At 45.0% G+C, this 19,155-nt stretch overlaps 1 protein-coding gene across 1 annotated transcript in view; it reads left to right on the top strand.

The window, feature by feature from the left end:
• Positions 1 to 537: 537 nt before the first annotated feature.
• SMC3 (structural maintenance of chromosomes 3) overlaps positions 538 to 19,155 on the top strand; it is a 66,326-nt gene continuing 47,708 nt past the window's right edge. Inside the window, exon 1 of the mRNA XM_013004167.2 lies at positions 538 to 579. Within this exon, the coding sequence (XP_012859621.1) occupies positions 538 to 579 (42 nt within the window). The remainder of the gene's footprint in view (positions 580 to 19,155) is intronic.

Genomic DNA, 19,155 nt, shown 5'->3' with positions numbered 1-19,155 from the left:
CTTTTTCTGGTAAATCATCAATGTCCCTACTTTCGTCTTCATAAGTTCAGGGGCTTTCCACCATGCTGGTGCCACAGGCTGGATCCTGGGCTGGGAGCAGTCAGTGGGGGACATAGCACAGTTACTTCTAACTATTTGGGTTATATGACCCCAAAAAGGCTGCCCTGGGGAGGGGAACACCTGTCACTGACATGACCCTCCCCCCCCAGGTCAGAAGTCTCTATGATTAGGATGGGATGTGTGGAAGGAGGAAGCTGGAGAGAAGGTGGGCTACTCTCCAAGGTCGCTGCCGGTGTAATGATGCTAGGCTGGGAATTCCAAGTGCTTTGGAAGGAAAAGGTCCATGAGGTAGGCTTTGGGCAAAGGGTCACCAGCTATGGGGGTGGACCTCTGGGGTTCTGTTGGGGAATTGGGGGGAAAAGAGTTCCCTTTCCACCCTGAAGCTGTTCCATGGAGGCCTCAAAGCCCAGCAGCTACAGCTGGAGAAGCCAGACATGTGCGATAAGATGGTGTGTGTGGCAGGACCAAGGGGGCATCATGGCCCCAAACAGAGCGCTCTGCGTCCTGTTCACCTCACAGGTGAGTCTTCCTGTACCCCGTTATGAACTCCGTGACAGTCAAGACCGTCTTGTGCTTCTCTGTACCTCTGGTGCGGACCCTCAGGGGGGTGATTGGAATGAGGAGCGTCAGGAGAGATGGGTGCCTATGGCCTTTTGGTAGTAGCTGCATGCACATTCCAGAGCCAGGGCCTCCAATTCTCGTCAGCTTTTGGGTAACTGTCCAAAAGGACACACAGTCAGGGTGGTCTCCTCTGGAGAGGAAGTGCAGGGCACTGGGGTCGGGGGTGGGGGACAGTGAGACTATTTGTCACTGAATGCCCTTGGTGTGGTGGATCTGTGCTAGTTATATAAATGAAAATAAAAGCCCAGAGTTAAAACCTTCCCGAAGCGGTTTCAGCCACCACAGCAGGTGATTTAAGAGGTGCCACAGGAGAAGGACAGGATGTGGGGCAAGTGGGCGACACTCAGAACCAGGACCATGATCTTTTCACTTGAAATGGGTTGACTTTCCATTTCCAAACGGCTGGAAACAGCCGGACGCATGTATGTTCCCGTTAGCACGCTCAGCACAGCATCCCAGGGTCCCTTCCTCTGCTGCTTCTCTTCAGTTAGATCTAGCCTAAAAAACGTTTCGCTCCCACCCTACCGCCTCCTCAGAACTCCTGTCCCCCAACCCACGTATATGCACATTTAACTTGGGGGGTGGTGTCTCCACAATTTTGTACATGTTTTTCAAAAACCCCAAAGAGGCTAGGAACAGCTCATCTCTCATTTCCAAACTTCAGAGTGAAGACCAGTTCTCACTAGCTTTTTCATGGACCAAAGCTACTCTCCACTTACAGGGGAAGAGCGAAGCAATGGGGGGACTTCCCCCCATAGAACGTTGATGGGAGACCAAGAAGGGGAAGACAAAATGTATTTCTAAGTCCCTCAGGAATTTTTTGCAGATGCAAGAAACTTATGTCCAAGTAGCCATGAGATGGTTTTAATAGGAGACAAATGAATGTAACTCCATGTTTATTGCTAAAACTCAAACTTTGTGTAAAATGTTGAGTCCATGGGGAGTGAGGGAGCAGAGGAGGAAGGGCAGCAGAGTGTATACTTGTCTCTTCTTCCCCTGATCCCTTCACCTGACTCCTGAACTACAGGAGGCTGAGCCCCACTGGGCTTTGGTGACCGCTCCCTCACTCGGGGTGTGTGTCGGGGGGTCTGGGATGGTTGAGTTTGCTGAATCTTGACTTGCTTTCCCTTGTATCATTTTGTTACACAAGCTGATGCTTTCTGCCTTCCCCTCTCTTTTCTCTGGGAAACGGCAATGAGTAAATACAGACTGACTGGGATGGTGAAGAGCAGAGGGCCCATTAGATGGAGAACAGCAAGCCTATATGCCTCATGAGGAGTGAGAAAAATTATCTGTTTCATTTTGGGTCCATCAATGGGCAGTCACCAAGATGCCCAAGTGCTCTCAGCAAAAGATTACAATGTTTTCATTTTCCTTTATTTTATTATGGGCGGTAGGGGGGGGGGGACTATAGAACACAGCATTGGTCAGTTCAAGACATTCACATTCATTTTAAGAAAGTGAGTCAAAATACTTCCTCAGTAAAATCAGCGAGCCCCAGCAAATCTGGCATCATAAAACTAGCCAGTGAAACAGGGTCGGGGGGAAGCTGTTGGTCCTAGATCAATTCTGAATTCCTGCAGTGCTTTATCAAAGTCTAAAAGGCAGACTTCACTGACTGGCACCCAAAAGCTGCTGATCACCCACAAGCAAAGGACCAAGAAGAGGAAATTTCTGCTTCCAGGGGCGCATGGTGGGCCATTGACATTCCTCCGATCCTCTTTCCAACTCAGTGGCAAAGCCTATCTGCTCTTCTATTGCCTGTCTTACCCTCTACTTCATTCTTCACCAGCAGTGTGACCTTGAGACATTGTTCAAACAGCCTGGGACTCGATTTCCTTCATAGTCCATTGGAAATGAAAATCCCACCACTGAGTGTTGTATCGGATTGTGGAGTAGTGCAATGAATCTGTTGTTGTTATTGATGATGATGATTCCAACTCATACGGCCTTACGTACAACAGGAAGAAACACTGCTCTATCTGCACCATCCTCACAATCGTTCCTACGTTGGAGCTCATTTTTCGCACCTGTTGTGCCAGTCCATCTTGTTGAGGGTCTTGCTTCTTCTTGCTGACCTTTGACTTTATCAAGCATGATCTTTCTCTAGGGACTAATCTCTTCTCATAGCATATCCAAGAAAGAGCAGGGTGCTGACCCCTTGAGATACTCCCCAGTTGCTTTTACCTCCCCTTTAGTTGTTTCAGAGAGCAAGACTTGGTGCAGGTGTTCAAAAACACTGCCTGCTGGCTCGATTCTCTGAAGGCTTGGACCATGTTTGCCCTAACTGGAGAGAAAAGGTAGCCTTTTAGTTTTAAAATGTTTACATCTGAGCTGTATCCTAATTAATTTTTTTAACTTTTCATTGTGAATCGGGGGAAGGTTTACAGGGCAGATCAGTGATCCATTCAACAATCTGTACACACTGTGCTTCATCTCATTGATTTCAACCCCCACAATATAACTTAACATATTCATTCTATTTTCTCCCATGTTTCTTGTTTCCATTCTCCCTTCTTTCCTGACCTGTCTGAACTTTGTCCTTGGGCAAATGCTGCCCTTATGATCTCAAGTGGTTGACTATTCTAAGGTGTGCGTACCTCATTAGCGTTGTTTTTCCCCAGGAGTCCTGTGTATTGTTTGACTGAAAATTGAGCCATTGGGGTGAGCTCATTTCTGCAGGTGACTAACAGCCATAGTCTCTGGATTCTACCTGTCTCTATCTGACCAGTAACCCTGGTCTTCAGGGAAAAAATTGTTAGCACCTAATCTACACATCATGCAATTCAATGGGTCAACTATATCAAGAAGAGTTAACATTCATTGCGTAATCAATTTTAGAACATTTTCTTCCTTCTTTTTCAAAACAGTTTTATTGGTCCACAATCCACATGTACAATCAGTGTTCAATCATTGCAAGAAGCATTAACAATCAATGTTAGAGCATGTTCTTCTTTCTTGTACTCATTGTTATTAGCTACCCACTTCCCCCAGCCTCCTCTGCCATAACCCTAAGAAACCTTTAGTCCAGTCACGGTCTCTGCAGATTTACCTCCTCTGGATTTTATATACAGAAAAACATTTTTTTAAACTCAAAACTAGCAACAATAACAAAATAAAACAGAGGAAAAACCTCCATTGAAGAGAAAGAAGAAAATATTAAAAGCTGGAACAAATTTAAAATGTGTCAAAATGGAGATCAAATGATAAAAGGTTATATTTTAACCTGTCCACATCTGCTATCATCCACTTTCCAATGCTCTCTGCATGAGAGCAAGGCGAGTCACATCTCTGAGCCATGCTCAAAGGGAATTCACTGGAGGCATAAGCCACAGTATTTCCCCTGGACTTTGTTTTCTTTAAAGTGGAAACAACTTTAAAATAGGTCAAAAGAGAGACCAAACGATATTGCATTTTAACCTAAATGTATCTGCCATCATCAACTCTACAATGCTCTCTGTCTGATCACGAGGCTAGTCACATCCCCATGATCAAAGGGGATTCACCTGAAGCTTCATCTAGAAGCCTGGTCATTTTTCATGATTTCGAGGTTGATTCTCCACTTTTATCTTGCTCAGTCAGAATCTTCTAATGCGATCCTCTTCAGAATCGTTGATAGCGGTAACGGCACCGTCTGGTTCTCCTGGTCCTAGGGTCATAGAGACTGATGTTTTCATGGTCCGTTCGTCTATTGAACCAATGCTTTCCATGGGGCTTCGATTCCATCACTCTTCTAACTTCCAGCTAGGGAGAGACCAGTAGGTGCCCCAGTGACATTCATATATGTGTAAGAATGCTCTTTGTATGAAGAAGTAATTATATATCAGGAAAACGTCCCATCCAGTCCAACTCAAGTCCGTAAGTCTGATACAAGTCCATAAGTCCCTCTTCAGACTCACGCAGTCACAAGCAACGATGCAGAACGCAGGAAGATCACAGGTTGGTGGGTGCTGCGTCGTCGTGTTCCTAATGGTGGAGGACGTATCCAGGGCCTTGGCAGCCACCAGGGTCCACTAGCAGGAAGGTGGAGGCAGAGAGAGAGAGAAGAGGAGGTTCCCGGGGCCTTCCTTATGAGAAGGCCACGCCCACAAGGAGGCACCATCATGCTGTGACTTGACTGACAGGTTGAATACCAACCCGACACTTTTATATATCATCAAGTCGACAAGAAGTTAGGTAACTACCACAGTCCCTCAGGCGTTTTAACACTTTAGCTGCTACAAGTGCCAAGGTAAAAGATCGCAGTTAAATATGATCCTCACAATAATATAACAAGCTAGTCATTGTGTTGGACAGGTTTGGAAGTTGAGAGATAAGGAGTTTAAGATAATCCCCTGAATCACTCAGCTATTCAGTGTTTTGAAGCAGGTAATATCACCTAAAATGTAGAGGCTGGCCACTACTATGATGACGATTACTACTATTCTTACTATTACTATTCCTACTGCTGCTACTCCTCACACAAATACACATTTCAGTGTTATATTTTCTAATTTACTCCACAAGAGACCAATGCATTACTCAATTCAGGAAATTCTCGGTCAAATTTACAGTGGGAAACAAAAGGTAACTGTGAACACAATGGGAGGGATTTTTCTGGGGTTTCCCTCCTGGCACTCTGGAGGAGTGACCGGGCTGATTTCCTGTGGCCATGGATTAATTTAGTCAAAGCTCACCCCATGTCTTCTCTGTGCTAAGCATCATGTTAAGTAGTGTGAATATTGAGTCTAGTTTGACATGTCCTCCTCAGGCAGTTTGAGTGAGAGGAACTGTGTGTTGATCCCAATGGCCAGGGGTCACAGAGGTTGGCGGTCACCCAGCTGCTGGTATTTACAGAAGCTACGAATTTATTGCAAACGACCCAATGGGAACAACCATGAAAGAGGCTGGACAGAAAACTAGCCAGCGTAGGCCACAGCCCACCAGCCGGGCCCTGGGTTTGGTCCTATGTTTGACAGCTTCACAGCCTGGATTTACCAAGTCCCCTAGCTGGTATCACAGCTAAGGGATCAATTTTTACTAATTAATCAACAAATATAAAAGACCATTAGGCAGGGAATGAATGCATAGGTTCATAATGCAATCCCTGTGAATAGAAATTCCATATGATCAAGCAATACCTCTGCTGAGCTATACCCTAAAGAAGGAAAACACATAACACTAACAGACGTATGCATGCCCATGTTCATTTCAGTACTGTTCTTTTTTATTTTTTAATCATTTTATTGGGGGTTCTTACATCTCTTGTCACAATCCATACATCCATCCATTGTGACAAGCACATTTGTACATATGTTGCCATCATCATTTTCAAAACATTTCCTTTCAACGTGAGCCCTTGGTAGCAGCTCATTTCCCCTCCTCTCCCGCTCTTCCTCCCTCATGAACCCTTGATAATTTATAAATTATTGTTTTTTTCATGTCTTACACAAACTGCTGTCTCCCTTCACCCACTTTTCTGTTGTCAGTACCCCTGGGAGGGGGTTGTATATCGATCATTGTGATCGGTTCACCCTTTCTTCCTGTGCTAGTCCAGGTAGACTAGAGAAACAAATCCAGGAAGACTTCATATGTGAATAAGAAAGACCTTTATATAAAGAGTAATTTTACATTAAGAAAACATCCCAGCCCAGTCCAGATCAAGTCCTTAAGTCTGATATTAGCCCATATGTCCGATACGAGTCTAAGTCCTCTTCAGACTCATGAAACACATGCAATGACGCCGAATGCAGGAAGATCACAGGCCAGTAAGTGGGAAGTCTTGTGGATTGAGGGGCATTGTAAGCATCTCAGTGCTGGCAGGGGTCTCCATATGGCTTCTCCAGCTCCCAGGGATCTAGCTGTAGTTCCATGTGTTTTGTCAGCTGCAATGTCTCGTAGGGAGTGAGCAGAGAGAGAGTGTGTCTTCTGTCTCCAAGGAAGAATACAGGAATTCCCAGAATCCTCAGGAGAAGGCCATACCCACACAGATGCCTCCTTGGATATGACCTGATTGTCAGGCTAGTCTCCACCCCTTCACTCTTAATTCTCTCAAATTGACACCAGAATATGAAACTACCATACTCCCCCAACCTTGCCCTTACCCTCCTGGTATCACTGCTCTCGTTATTGGCCCTGAGTGGTTTACCTGTCCTGGATTCCCTATGTTGGGAGCTCTTATCTGTACCAGTGTACATGCTCTGATCTAGCCAGATTTGTAAGGTAGAATTGGGGTCATGATGGTGGTGGTGGTGGGTGGGGGAGAAGCATTAAAGATCTAGAGGAAAGTTGTGTGTTTCATCGGTGCTATACTGCACCCTGACTGGCTTGTCTCTTCCTTGTGACCCTTCTATAAGGGGATGTCCAATTGTCTACAGATGGGCTTTGGGTCTCTACTCTGCCCTCCCCCTCATTCACATCAATATGCTTGGTACCTGATTCCATCGACACCTCGTGATCACACAGGCTGGTGTGCTTCTTCCATGTGGGCTTTGTTGCTTCTCAGCTAGATGGCCGCTTGTTTATCTTTAAGACCCCACACACTATATCTTTTGATAGCTGGGCACCATCAGCTTTCTTCATCACATTTGCTTATGCACCCATTTTTTCTTCAGTGACTGTCTTAGAGAAGGTGAGCATCACAGAATGCTGGGTTGTTAGAACAAAATGTTCTTGAATTGAGGGAGTACTTGAGTGGAGCCTCAGTGTCCATCTGCTGTCTAAATACTTAACAACAAATATATATACATAGATCTATTTGTCATATAAAAATATATTTACAGGAGGGTGGGAAGGGACGGAGGGGAAAAATGAGGAGCTGATACCAAGGGCTCAGGTAGAAAGCAAATGTTTTGAGAATGATGAGGACAACAAATGTACAAATGTGAATGACACAATGGATGTATGTATAGATTGTGATAAGAGTTGTATGAGCCCCCAGTAAAATGATTTTAAAAAATATATATACATATGTACATGCCTGTATTTAGACCTCTATAAATGTCCTTTGCCTCCAAGTTCTTTCCTCTATTTCCTTTTACTTTCCTCTTGTCCCACTATCATGTTCAGCCTTCATTCAGGTTTTGGTAATTCCTCTGGACTCCATTGCCCTTGATCAAGTCCCACCAGGCATCCTATGCCCTCCTTGCCATTGATTTTAGATCACTTGTTGTTCCCTTGTCCCTGGGTTTGTTGGCAACCCCTTTTTCCTTTCCCCGCCTCCCCCTCTCCTGTATCCCCCTGGAACCATTGGTTCTCTTGTTTTCTCCCACAGTACTGTTTTTAATAGCAAGAAACCCCAAAGCCCATCAGTAGAAGAATGGATAATGAAACTGCGGTAGAATAAGAAGAAGGTAGTATGTTGTGTGATCATCAGCTCCAAGTCCTGTGTTCCTGTGAAACCCACTTTGGGCCATAAGAAGGGCATCAGATTGAAGTCTGATTAGAACTCTATGGAGGCTGTGGCAAAAACACAATCTCCCGTCAACTTGCGAAGGGGTGGAGTTTACCCTGTCAATCAGGTCACAGCTTGATGACCTCATTTGGAGGCACGAAGGACATAAATAGCTCGCTGGAGATGAGACACAGACACTCCCTGAGAGGCATTCCTGTTGACAATCCACATGGAGCTAAGCTGATAGAGCCAGAGTCCTAGAGCTGGAGGAGCTACACGGAGACCCAAGTCAGTGCTGAGATGCTTCCACCACCACTGGATCCACAAGACTTTCCACCCACTGGCCTGTGATCTTCTTGCATTCAGCACCATTGCATGGCTGTGTGAGTCTAAAGAGGAATTTATGGACTAGTATTAACATATGGGGTAATATTGGATTTCTGGACTTGATGTGAACTGGGCTGGGATATTTTCTTAATGTACAATTGCTCTTTGATATAAAGTTCTCTCTTACACACATAAGAATGTCTCCCTGGATTTGTTTCTGACTAACCTGACAACCCTGACTAATACAGAGGCCAAGTACCTTTAGTATGGCACTGAGTTGTGATAAGAGTTCTACTTTGGTGTGCATTTTGAATATCAGCTACACCTAGGGAGATTTACAATGATAATTAAAATGCCGTAACCCACTTAGCTAATAAAATCAGCACCCAGCCATTCTTTTGTTGACTATGAATAAAAGAGAGAAAGAGAAACTCGGGTGCCTACACACGATGGACTAGTATGCATCCCTAAAAAGTAATGATGAAACCATAAAGCACCTCATGGCTTGGTTGAACCCAGAGACCGGTATGCTGAGCGAGGCTAGTCAATCACAAAAGGACAGATATTGTATGAGACCAATACCAGGAAAAACACCACGACAAAGACCTGAAGACCCAAGGGAACAGCCTTTGGAGGGTCTCAAGGGAGGGAAGGCAAAGGTGGGAAAATGAAGCAATGGGCTAGAAGGTTGACAGGTATAGAGACTTGGGTGTAAAGGAGGAGGGAAGTTCATCAGAAGGAAAAGAAGACTAAGGGGGAGGAGGGGTGGGATAGAATAGGGGCTGATGAGTGGTTTGGACTGCTGAATGCAGAGTTGATGGTCTGAAATGTAACACACACACACAAAGTTCTATCTACAAGCAAAAGTTAAAATAAATAAAGATAAAGCAATTCCCTGGGCCCTGCACCCATAGGACTGCTGTAGGCATCAATACTGTCCTCTCTTCTGAGGGAAAAAGCCCCTGGAACTACAGGAGAAGCAGAAGGGAGCTGAGACCGTGGCAAGAATATAGAAGGGCCTAAAACTTTTGAAAGGGACTCAGTAAAAAGAGGCTGCTTTCGAGGCAGATGAAATTGACTTGCATTGTGACTGCAGCACTTAGCTTACTGCGTGACCTCCAGCAAGTTACAGAATGTCACTTTGTCAGCTTCCCACAATAAGACTTAACTCAAATAGCTGCTTTGAAGTATCCATGAGATAGCATCCGGGAAGACCCAAGCCCAAAGCAGAAATCTCCAAGTGACCGCTTCCTTTTCATTATTTTTTTATAAATAACTTTTATTTATCAAGGTAGTACATGTCCATTAGTGAATATGGAAAAAAATCAATCAACCAAAGGAAATAAAATTAAACGGCCCATAATTCCATTAGGCAGAGATAACTGTCTATAGCTTTGGGGTATTTGTTCTCCCAGGCTTTTTATGTTATGTTTTATCATTTTTTAAACAATGGTATCCCACACCCATCCTGCTTGATAGCCTTCTCTTTCCGTTTCTGAATGTGCGTTGACAGCTTGTCTTCACGTGCTCCTCTGTAGCGTCATGCTAACCGGCTGGCATCATGCCCCACCTTTGGGACACGGCAGCATTATTTAGCCAAATTGAGGTTCTTGAGCATTTGTTAGCATTGCAAACAACACCGAAATAGTTTTGCAGATGAGGATCATTTATTACTCCCCTATGATCAATTTTCTAGAGAATTATCCATACTGACAGCCTTCCAAAATCTTGGTTTACGTTTATATCTACATGTCTATGGTGCCCAGGGGGACTGGTGGGGCTATGATTAAGAATGCTGGGCTGCTAACGAGAAGGCTGGCAGTTCAAACCCATGAGACACCCTGGAAACCCTTTGGGCTAGTTCTATGCAATCCTGCAGGACTGATGGACTCAGTGGTAGTGGGCTTAGTTTAGGGCTTCACCATGCCCAGCAGTGTCTGTTACCTTAGGCTCAGCCGCTCCTTGGGTTTTATCATTGAGTTCCCCACCACCCCAACACATGGCTTTGTCATTGATCTCCGCCCCCTCCCCACCAGAACTGCTCTCTAGGGGTGTTCCTGTTCAAGTCCATGGGTCTGTACTTGTAGAGATACAAGCTCTGACTAGCGTCTCCTGCTCATTTTCCATCTCAGACCCACGCATCTCGTAGTGGACCCGCGTGATGAATCAGACTCGGGCTGCTGCTAATCTTCTCTGGGCTCCATTTTCCATATCTCGTCAGCCCTGTTCACAGATATCACCAGGGGTGAGTTCTTTCCTGAGAAGATTTCCAGAGAGCAGTATCACTCGTTCTCTGTTTGCACTCCTGGTTTCCAAAGGGGAGGCTCCCCCACCCTCCTCACTGAAAGTCAGGGGCAGGGAGGAGAGCATTGTATCAAAGCTGAAAGTAGCAAATTTGGCTCCAGGGACAAATAGCAGGAAATGAAGGCTCGGATCAAAGGAAGGGCACCTCTGGGGGCAGGGGAAGCACAGGTCTCTGGCCACAAACAAAGGACTCCAGGCCCTGTGCCCTTGACCTCAGAGCCCGGTTCTTTCCATTTTCACAGGCTTAGGGCTGGGGTGGGGGGAGCAGGACAATGGCAGGAGCCAGGACAGAACCAAACTCCGGGACAAAGCAGTCAACCTTCCAGTGAAGGTAGATGAGGGTGTTCACATGTGACACGTCTTCTGAAGTCAGAGTATCGCTGTCCTGGGCAAAACCCTGTGCTCGGCAGTGGAACAATGTCGCCGAGAGCATTTCTGTCCTCACTAATGCACTCACTCTCGGTTCTGAAAGGCAGATGGAGGCTGTATTCATCCTGGGGGTGTTAGGGGTGTACCCACTTCTAGGCCTGTTTCTGAGGCCACTGACTCCTGTGTCTCATGGCCCTGGATCACCCTGGGCTGTTGTCACACAACCTGCTGTCACAACTTTGAGCCCAGGTTGACCAGACTTGCAAGATTCCATGGTAAAGGTCAGCATGAACTCTGAATTTTCCAAGTTTGGATCAAGTAAGACTCTGGATGACTGTGTTAGTCTGGGTAGACTATAGAAACAAATTCACAGACACTCACGTGTATCTAAGAGGTTTATAGACAAGAGCAGTTGAATACATCCCAGCCCAGTCCAGATCAAAACATCCCAGCCCAGTCCAATATTAGCCCATATGTCTGATACCAATCTATAAAGTCCTCTTCAGACTCATGAGATACATGCAATGATGCCAAATGCGGGAGGATCACAGGCCAGTGGAAGTCCTGTGGATCCAGTGGCAGTGTAAGCATCTCAGCACCGGCAGGGGTTTTTACGTGGCTTCTCCAGCTCCAGAGGTCTGGTTGCCTCAAGGTAGGTCCATGTGGCTTCTCCAGCTCCCAGGGCATAGCGCCATGTGTCTTGTCAGTAGAGCATCTCTCAGAGAGTGAGTCTTGAATCTTGTCAGTAGAGAGCCTCCTGCCTCCAAGGAGGAAATATCCTAGTTCCCAGAATTCTCAGGAGAAGCCCATGCCCACACAGAGGCCTCATTGGCTATGACCCGATTGACAGACTAGACTCCACCCCTTCACTCTTAATTCTCTTAAATCCCAGATTGACACCAGATTATGTAACTACCACAATGACAAAAGAGAAGAGAGAAAATAAAGGAAACTTAGAGGGCAACTATACTATATGCTAGGTCCTGGTGTCAGATACGCTTCATCAATTTATCTCATTTACTCTTCAGCACAGGGAGCCCTGGTGACACAGTGGTCACACCTCAGGCTCCTAACTTCAAGGTCAGCAGTTTGAAACCACCAGCCTCTCTGAGAGAGAAAGACAGGGCTTTCTACTCCTGTAAACAGTTACAACCTCAGAAATTCATAGCAGGCAATTCTACCCTCCTATAGGTTTGCTTTGCGTCGGCATCGACTCGATGGCAGGGAGTTTGGTTTTTGGCATCTTTGGCACAACCTTCTGCCCCATTATACAGATGAGGAAACTGGGGTTTAGGGATTTAAGTGGCATTCCCAGGTCCCTTTGTAAAGCCAGCATTTCCGAACTAAATCTAGCACTCCAGCCCATCTTCTTCATAGGATTACTTAGCTTCCTGGCCTCAGTCCCCACCTCTGGGAAGGCTGGGGTGAGATGCTTTGTGAGGTTTTCCTCCGTTTTTGTAACTGACATGGTATGTTTTTCACATGACAGGCCCTGTGCTACATTATATTCCTCACATACGTTATGTCATGTCATCCTCTCACCAACGGTCTGGTTAGCAGCTCAGGGCTTATCTGTTGTGCCATCAGGGTGCCTTTTCTGATGTGCCACTATTATTAGTACTTGATATTTGGGGAAACTGAAGCTCGGGCACAATGAACATATCCATTTAAAGAAGATATATGGGGTCTTGAGGCAGGCTCGTAGTCATTACCAGTACTGCCTTGAGCAGTGGTCGGCAGCCTCTGGTGTGAGGCCATCCTGTGTCCCTGCAGTCTCGGAACAAGGCCGGAGAACACGTTGGCTGAGTTCCTCTGTGCATGGGCCCCTCTTCCTCTGATTTCAAAGACTCACTTCAGTGAAATTCTGTGAGAGTCAAAAGGTGACCTCCTCCCCTGGCAAGCTGGCCCAGGCTGAGCATCCCACCGTGGGATCTCAAGGGCTTGGCCATTTTTTCTGATCTTGTGGTCAAGGCAGTGCGAGGTCCTGCTGAGGTTCGCTCATTAGTCTCCTGCTTCCTTGCTTTCCTCAGGCTTTAAGAGAACACTTTTCAGCAAGTGTTTTGAGAATGATGAGGGCAACAAATGTACAAATGCACTTGACATACAATGGATGGATGTATGGATTGTGATAAGAGTTGTATGACCCCAATAAAATGATTTAAAAAAAACAAAACAAAGAGAGAACACTTTTCAAGGCAGCCACCACACGAGCAGCCCACTTGCCTAGGCTACTCTTGCGAAGGAGCTGCTGTTTGAAATCAGAACAGTTCCCAGGGCCCGCCTGGCCTCCACCTGAAGGGCTAGATATAGTCTCTAAACACCATGCAGGCAGAAGCCATCTGTCTGGTTCATGGCTGTGCCCAGACTTGGAATGTAAACCCAGAATAAAGGAACACGTGTGTGCGTGTGCCTACTAAGCAAAGGCTCAGCAATGTCTGGTGATGTCCTGGCCTGTGCCCTTTCACCTTTCCCCACTGCACCTTGTGATCTGGGGCTGTCAAAGCAGACAGTCCTGCCCGCCCCACCCCAGGCTGCTGGCCTGGAGAAAGGCACTGTTGCTTTGGTCTTAGGTTTTCCTCCATTTTCATCCAGTCGTGGACTTTTAGCTACAAAGACATAGGGACTGGGCTTTGGAGCCTTTATGAGTCTTAGAATAATCCAGCACAGTACAGGTAGGTGCGTGATAAACAGTCACTGGGTCATTGGTCTTGGTCTATGTTTTCATTTTTTTCCTGCTCTGCTTTAAGGCTCTTGGTTTAAGAGCAAGGTTGATGTTTTGTACACATACTGCTTGACTCCCTCTAGTGGAGAAAATGAAGAAGGGACGCTCAGAGCCGTCCGTCCAACTTTGCTGCTGGTGTTGGAAATGGCTCTGGGTTTTTTTTACCTCTCCATTCATTGGACTTCACAAAATCCAAAGTTTTGATCGACCAATGGTTGGCTTTTTTTTTTAATGGATTAATTTTTTTAGGTTTTCCCTTAACACTTATAAGAATACGGACATTCTTCAAACATTTTGCAAAACAAAACCAAACAAAAAAGTAAAGCTGCTTTTTAAAAAGAGGTTTGCACAGTGGACCGTTGTCATGTTTCATCTTGGGGAATCCATCTCCACTACACACTTGAAGCTGATGCCTGGAGCTTCTCAAATTAACTAGGAAAGACCAGTGGGGAGGGGGAGGATATTCTGTTATAAATCAATGAATTTGGAAAATTCAATAAAAATGAATTACTAGATAAATTAAATAAAAAGTAGACATTGAAAATAGAAACCATATTTTTATTTAGAAAATTAAAAAATATACAAACCATATTTTTATTATCAAATTCAGCAGACCTAAAATAACATTTCAGTAAATATAATCAAGGCAAGTATAACAGAGAAAAGTAAACTAATTGCAAAACAGGTATGTATGGGTTGCAGGGTGAGAGTGTTTTTTAGATATGGAACTTAGTTCTTTGGGCCTGGATGTAAATACAGCCTAGGTTTTGAAGGTCTCGTGTGCTCGCTCGCTGCTAGGTGCTGGTCAGTCACTTCCAGGTCAGTAGCATTTCCCGAGAGGGCTCTTCTGCCTGTTATCTGAATTGGGTCACTAGTCTTTCTCCTGCAGAGCCTCTGGGTGGATTACAAACTCTAACCTTTCAGTTAGCAGAACACTTATCCATTTTTTGCTACCAAAAACCAAACCCACTGCCACCAGTTGATTCTCTCCAGCACGGAGTAGACCTGCACCACAGGGATTCCAAAGCTGTAATCTTTAGAGCTGACAAGACTCATCTTTGTACCCGTTCTAAAGAAAGGTGACCCAACCGAAGGCTCAGATTATAGAACAGCATCATTAATCCCACATGCAAGTGAAATTTGGCTTAAGATCATCCAACCACAGTTGCAGCAATACATTGACAGGGAACTCCAAGAGGTTCAGGCTGGATTCAGAAGAGGACATGGAATAAGAGATATCATCGCCGATGTCAGAGAATTCCAGAAAGATGCTGACTCGTGTTTTATTGATGACACCGAGGGATTCAAATGTGCGGATCATAACACACTGTAGAGAGCCTCGAGAAGAAGGGGAATCCCAGGGTACAGCATTGTGCTCATGTGGAACCTGTACACAGAGGAAGGGGCAGGTGTGCGCACAGAACAAGGGAACATGGAATGGTTTAAAATCAGGAAAGGTGTGTGGGAGGGTTGTATCCTCTCACTGTACTTATGTATTCTGTATGTTGAGCTGATGATCAGAGACGGTGGACTATATGAAGAAGAATATGGCATCAGGAAGGCTTGTTAACAATCTGTGATATGTAGATGGCACAGCCTTGCTTGCTGACAATGAGGAGGACTTGCTGCTGGTAAAGATCCAGGATTGCAGCCTGCAGCATGGATGACAACTTAATATAAAGAAAACCAAAATCCTCAGAACTGGACCAATAGGTAACATCCTGGTAAACGGAGAAAACTTTGAAGTTGTCAAGAATTTAATCTTGTTAGATCCACAATCAATGCTCCTTGGAAGTAGTAGTCCTAAGATCATATGGCTTGTTGCCTGGGTAAGCCTCCTGCACAAGACCTCTTTGTAGTGTTGAAAAACGAGGAGGTTGCCTTGAAGACTAAGGTGCACTTGACCTAAGCCATGGTATTTTATTTTTTTAACAATATTATTGGCACTTAACCCATATATTACACAATTCAATAGTTCAATCATATCAAGAAGAATTATATAATCATTACCATAATAAATTTCAGCACATTTTCTTTCTTTCCCCCCCGATTAAATCACCTTGAAAATGAGTTACGTAATCATCTTCAGTTCCAGTGCTCACTCCCCCTCCCACCTTCATTGTTTATTCCCCAAATCCCCTCTCTCCCCCATTGCCCCCACCCACAACTCACCCTTTATGTCCCCCCAAAACCCTTGCATCAGTCATTCTCTGTGTGCATCCACTCCTTCTGTCTTTCACAAACCGGTAAACCCAACAGAAAAGCCATGATATTTTCCATTGCCTCGTGTGCATTGGAAAGTTGGATGTTGAATAAGGAAGGCGGAAGCAAAATGATTCGCTTGAATTATGATCCTCGTGAGCAATATGGAAAGTACCATGGACTGCCAAAAGAACAAACACATCTGTCTTGGAAGAAGTACAACCAGAATGCTCCTTAGATGCAAGGATGGCTAGACGTCATCTCCCACACATCTGACATGTTGTCAGGAGAGACCAGTCCTTGGAGAAGGATCGCGAGCTTGGTGAGGTGGGGGAAGGGGTGGTTAGGTAGCAAAAAGATGAAAGGCCACCAAAGAGATGGAGTGACACAGTGGCTCCAACAATGGGCTTGAACAGAAGAACCATGACGAGGCTGGCCCAGGACCAGGCAGTGCTGCATTCTGCGATACCTGGGGATGCTATGAGTCAGAACTGACTACATGGCACCTGACAACAACCATCTTTACCAAAGCAGACTGTCAACATTCTTCTCCCAAGGAGCGGCTGGTGAAATGTACAAATTTGCTGATTGTTTTCCATCTTTGACCTCAAAATAAGATATAATCATGGCTCTGTGGAAGAGATAGTCGAGGATTTTGAAGACTATAGCCAGTTGACCTTGCCTTTTATTACTATTAAAGTGAGACATTTGAGTCCTACTCTATTCTTTTCCATGATTCCTTTGCCTACTCAGGGGTCCCTGCAATTCCAATTAAATTTCACAACTGGCTTTTCCATAATGCAAAAGAGGCTGTGGGAATTGTGGCGGGGATTGCATTGACTCTGTAGATCACTTTGGAGAGGTCTGACCTCTTTACAATATTAAGTCTTCCAAGTCATGGAGATGGAATCTCTCTCCATTTGTCTAGGCTTCAATTCTTTTATTTTTATTTTTATTTTTTTTAACATTTTATTAGGGGCTCATACAACTGTTATCCCAATCCATACACACATCAATTGTGTAAAGCGCATTTGTACATCGTTTCTCAAAACATTTTCTCTCCATTTAAACCCCCGACATTAGGTCCTCATTTTTCCCCTCCCTCCCCGCTCCCCCCTCCCGCATGAGCCCTTGATAGTTTATAAATGGGTATTTTGTCATATCTTGCCCTGTCCGACGTCTCCCTTCATCCACTTTTCAGTTGTCTGTCCCCCAGGGAGGAGGTCACACACAGTTCCATGTAATCGGTTCCCTCTTTCCTACCCATTCTCCCTTTACCCTCCCTGTTTTGCCACTCATAGGCTTCAATTCTGTTTGGCAATATTTGATAGTTCTCAATGGGCACATCTTTTTGTTTCCCTGGTTAAGTTGATTCCTCAGTATTTCATCCTTTTAGATGTTACTGTACATGCAATTGCTTTCTTAATTTTCCTTTTCCATCACCGGTTAAATTTGCCTGTTTTAGAACCTCATATACAGTGAGCTATATAGCATGTCCTCTCTGAGTGACAGAGATTCCCCAATGTTGTAAAAGGACAGAAGTTCATTTCTTTATATTCCCACTGTGCGACTAGACCAAAATGTGTTGATTGAGTCACATGTTGACGGAGATGCAGATTGCTTTCAATTTTAGGCTATTGTGCCCACACCTGTCGTGGTAGTTATATAATCTGTTGTTAATTTGAGAGGATTACAAGTGAAGGGGTGGAGTCTAGCCTGTCAATCATTGTATAACCAATGAGGCCTCTGCGTGGACATGGCCTTCCCCAGAGGATTCTGGGAATTGCTGTATTTCCTTCTTGGAGGCGGGAGACACTCCCTCTATCTCTCTGCTCCCTTGGAGACTCTCTGCTGACAAGGCTCACTCCCTGAAAGGCATTTCTGAGAAGCCACATCAAGCTACCCTGAGGCAGAGTTTTGGGGCTGAAAGAACCAAGTGTAGACCCCTGCCAGTGCTGAGATGCTCACAAGGCCACTTACAACGCCACTGGATCCACAAGACTTTGTACCCACTGGCCTGTGATCTTCCTGCATTCAGCATCATTGCATGTGTTTTGTGAGTCTGAAGAGGACTTTATAAATTTGTATTGAGCATATGGGCTAATATTGGATGTATGGACTTGATCTGGATGGGCTGGGATGTTTTCTCAATATCCAATTGCTCTTGTATATAAATCTCTTTCTTATACACGAGTGTCTATGAATTGGTTTCTCTAGTCTACCCCGACTGACACACCTGCTATGAACATTCTTTATTCACTGTGGACACTTGTCTTAATTTAGGCAAATACTTGTGAGTAGAGTTGCTAGGTCATAGGGTAGGTGTATGTTTAGTTTTATAAGAAATTGAACAGTTTTGGAAAGTGGTTGCACAACTTTACACTCCCATCATCCATGGTTTTAATTCATCAAAGATTTCGATTGCTCCCAAATCTTGCCAACATTTGGTAGTATAAGTATTTTGACCCTGGGCCATTCTGATGTGTAGTGGTATACAAACAAATCTTAAATGTGTTGAACATGTTAGTGTTTTTTACTATGCTCACAAAGTTGTGCAACCATCAAAACATACTATTTTTAGAATAGTTTCAATACTCCAAAAAGACCTCTTGTATCCTTTGTACCCATTAACCGCCATGAATCTGTTAACATTGGTCGATTGCCATCCCTGATTCCGCCCTTCCCAACTTCAGCCATCTCAAAACCAAAGCCACTACCACGGAGTTGATTCCTGTTCCTAGTGCCTTATACGACAGAGTAGAGAGATAGAAAGCCTTATCTTTCTCTGTGGAGCCGTTAACAGCCCAATGCATGAGCCGCTACTCCACCGGGACTGCTACACCCCCCCCCCCCCAGAGGCAGCCACCAATCTGCTTTCAGGCTCTACGGATTTGCCTAGTAGGATCCCTCAGGGGAATGGACTTATGCACGAGGGGGTCTTTTGTGACTGGCTTTTTCATTTAGCATGTTTATCCAAGTTGTAGTGTGTGTAAGAACTTCATTTCGATTCACTCTCTCACTCACTCTCTCACTCTCTCTCTCATTCACTCACTCACTCTCTCTCTCACTCACTCACTCACTCTCACTCACTCACTGACTCATTCATTCACTCACTCTCACTCACTGACTCATTCACTCACTCACTCTCTCACTCTCTCTCTCATTCACTCACTCACTC

This window comes from Echinops telfairi, unplaced genomic scaffold (genome assembly GCF_000313985.2).
Source record: "Echinops telfairi isolate 266 unplaced genomic scaffold, ASM31398v2 ScPeMD7_70;HRSCAF=299, whole genome shotgun sequence".
Taxonomy (NCBI): domain Eukaryota; kingdom Metazoa; phylum Chordata; class Mammalia; order Afrosoricida; family Tenrecidae; genus Echinops; species Echinops telfairi.
This window is presented reverse-complemented; position numbering and strand designations above follow the sequence as displayed.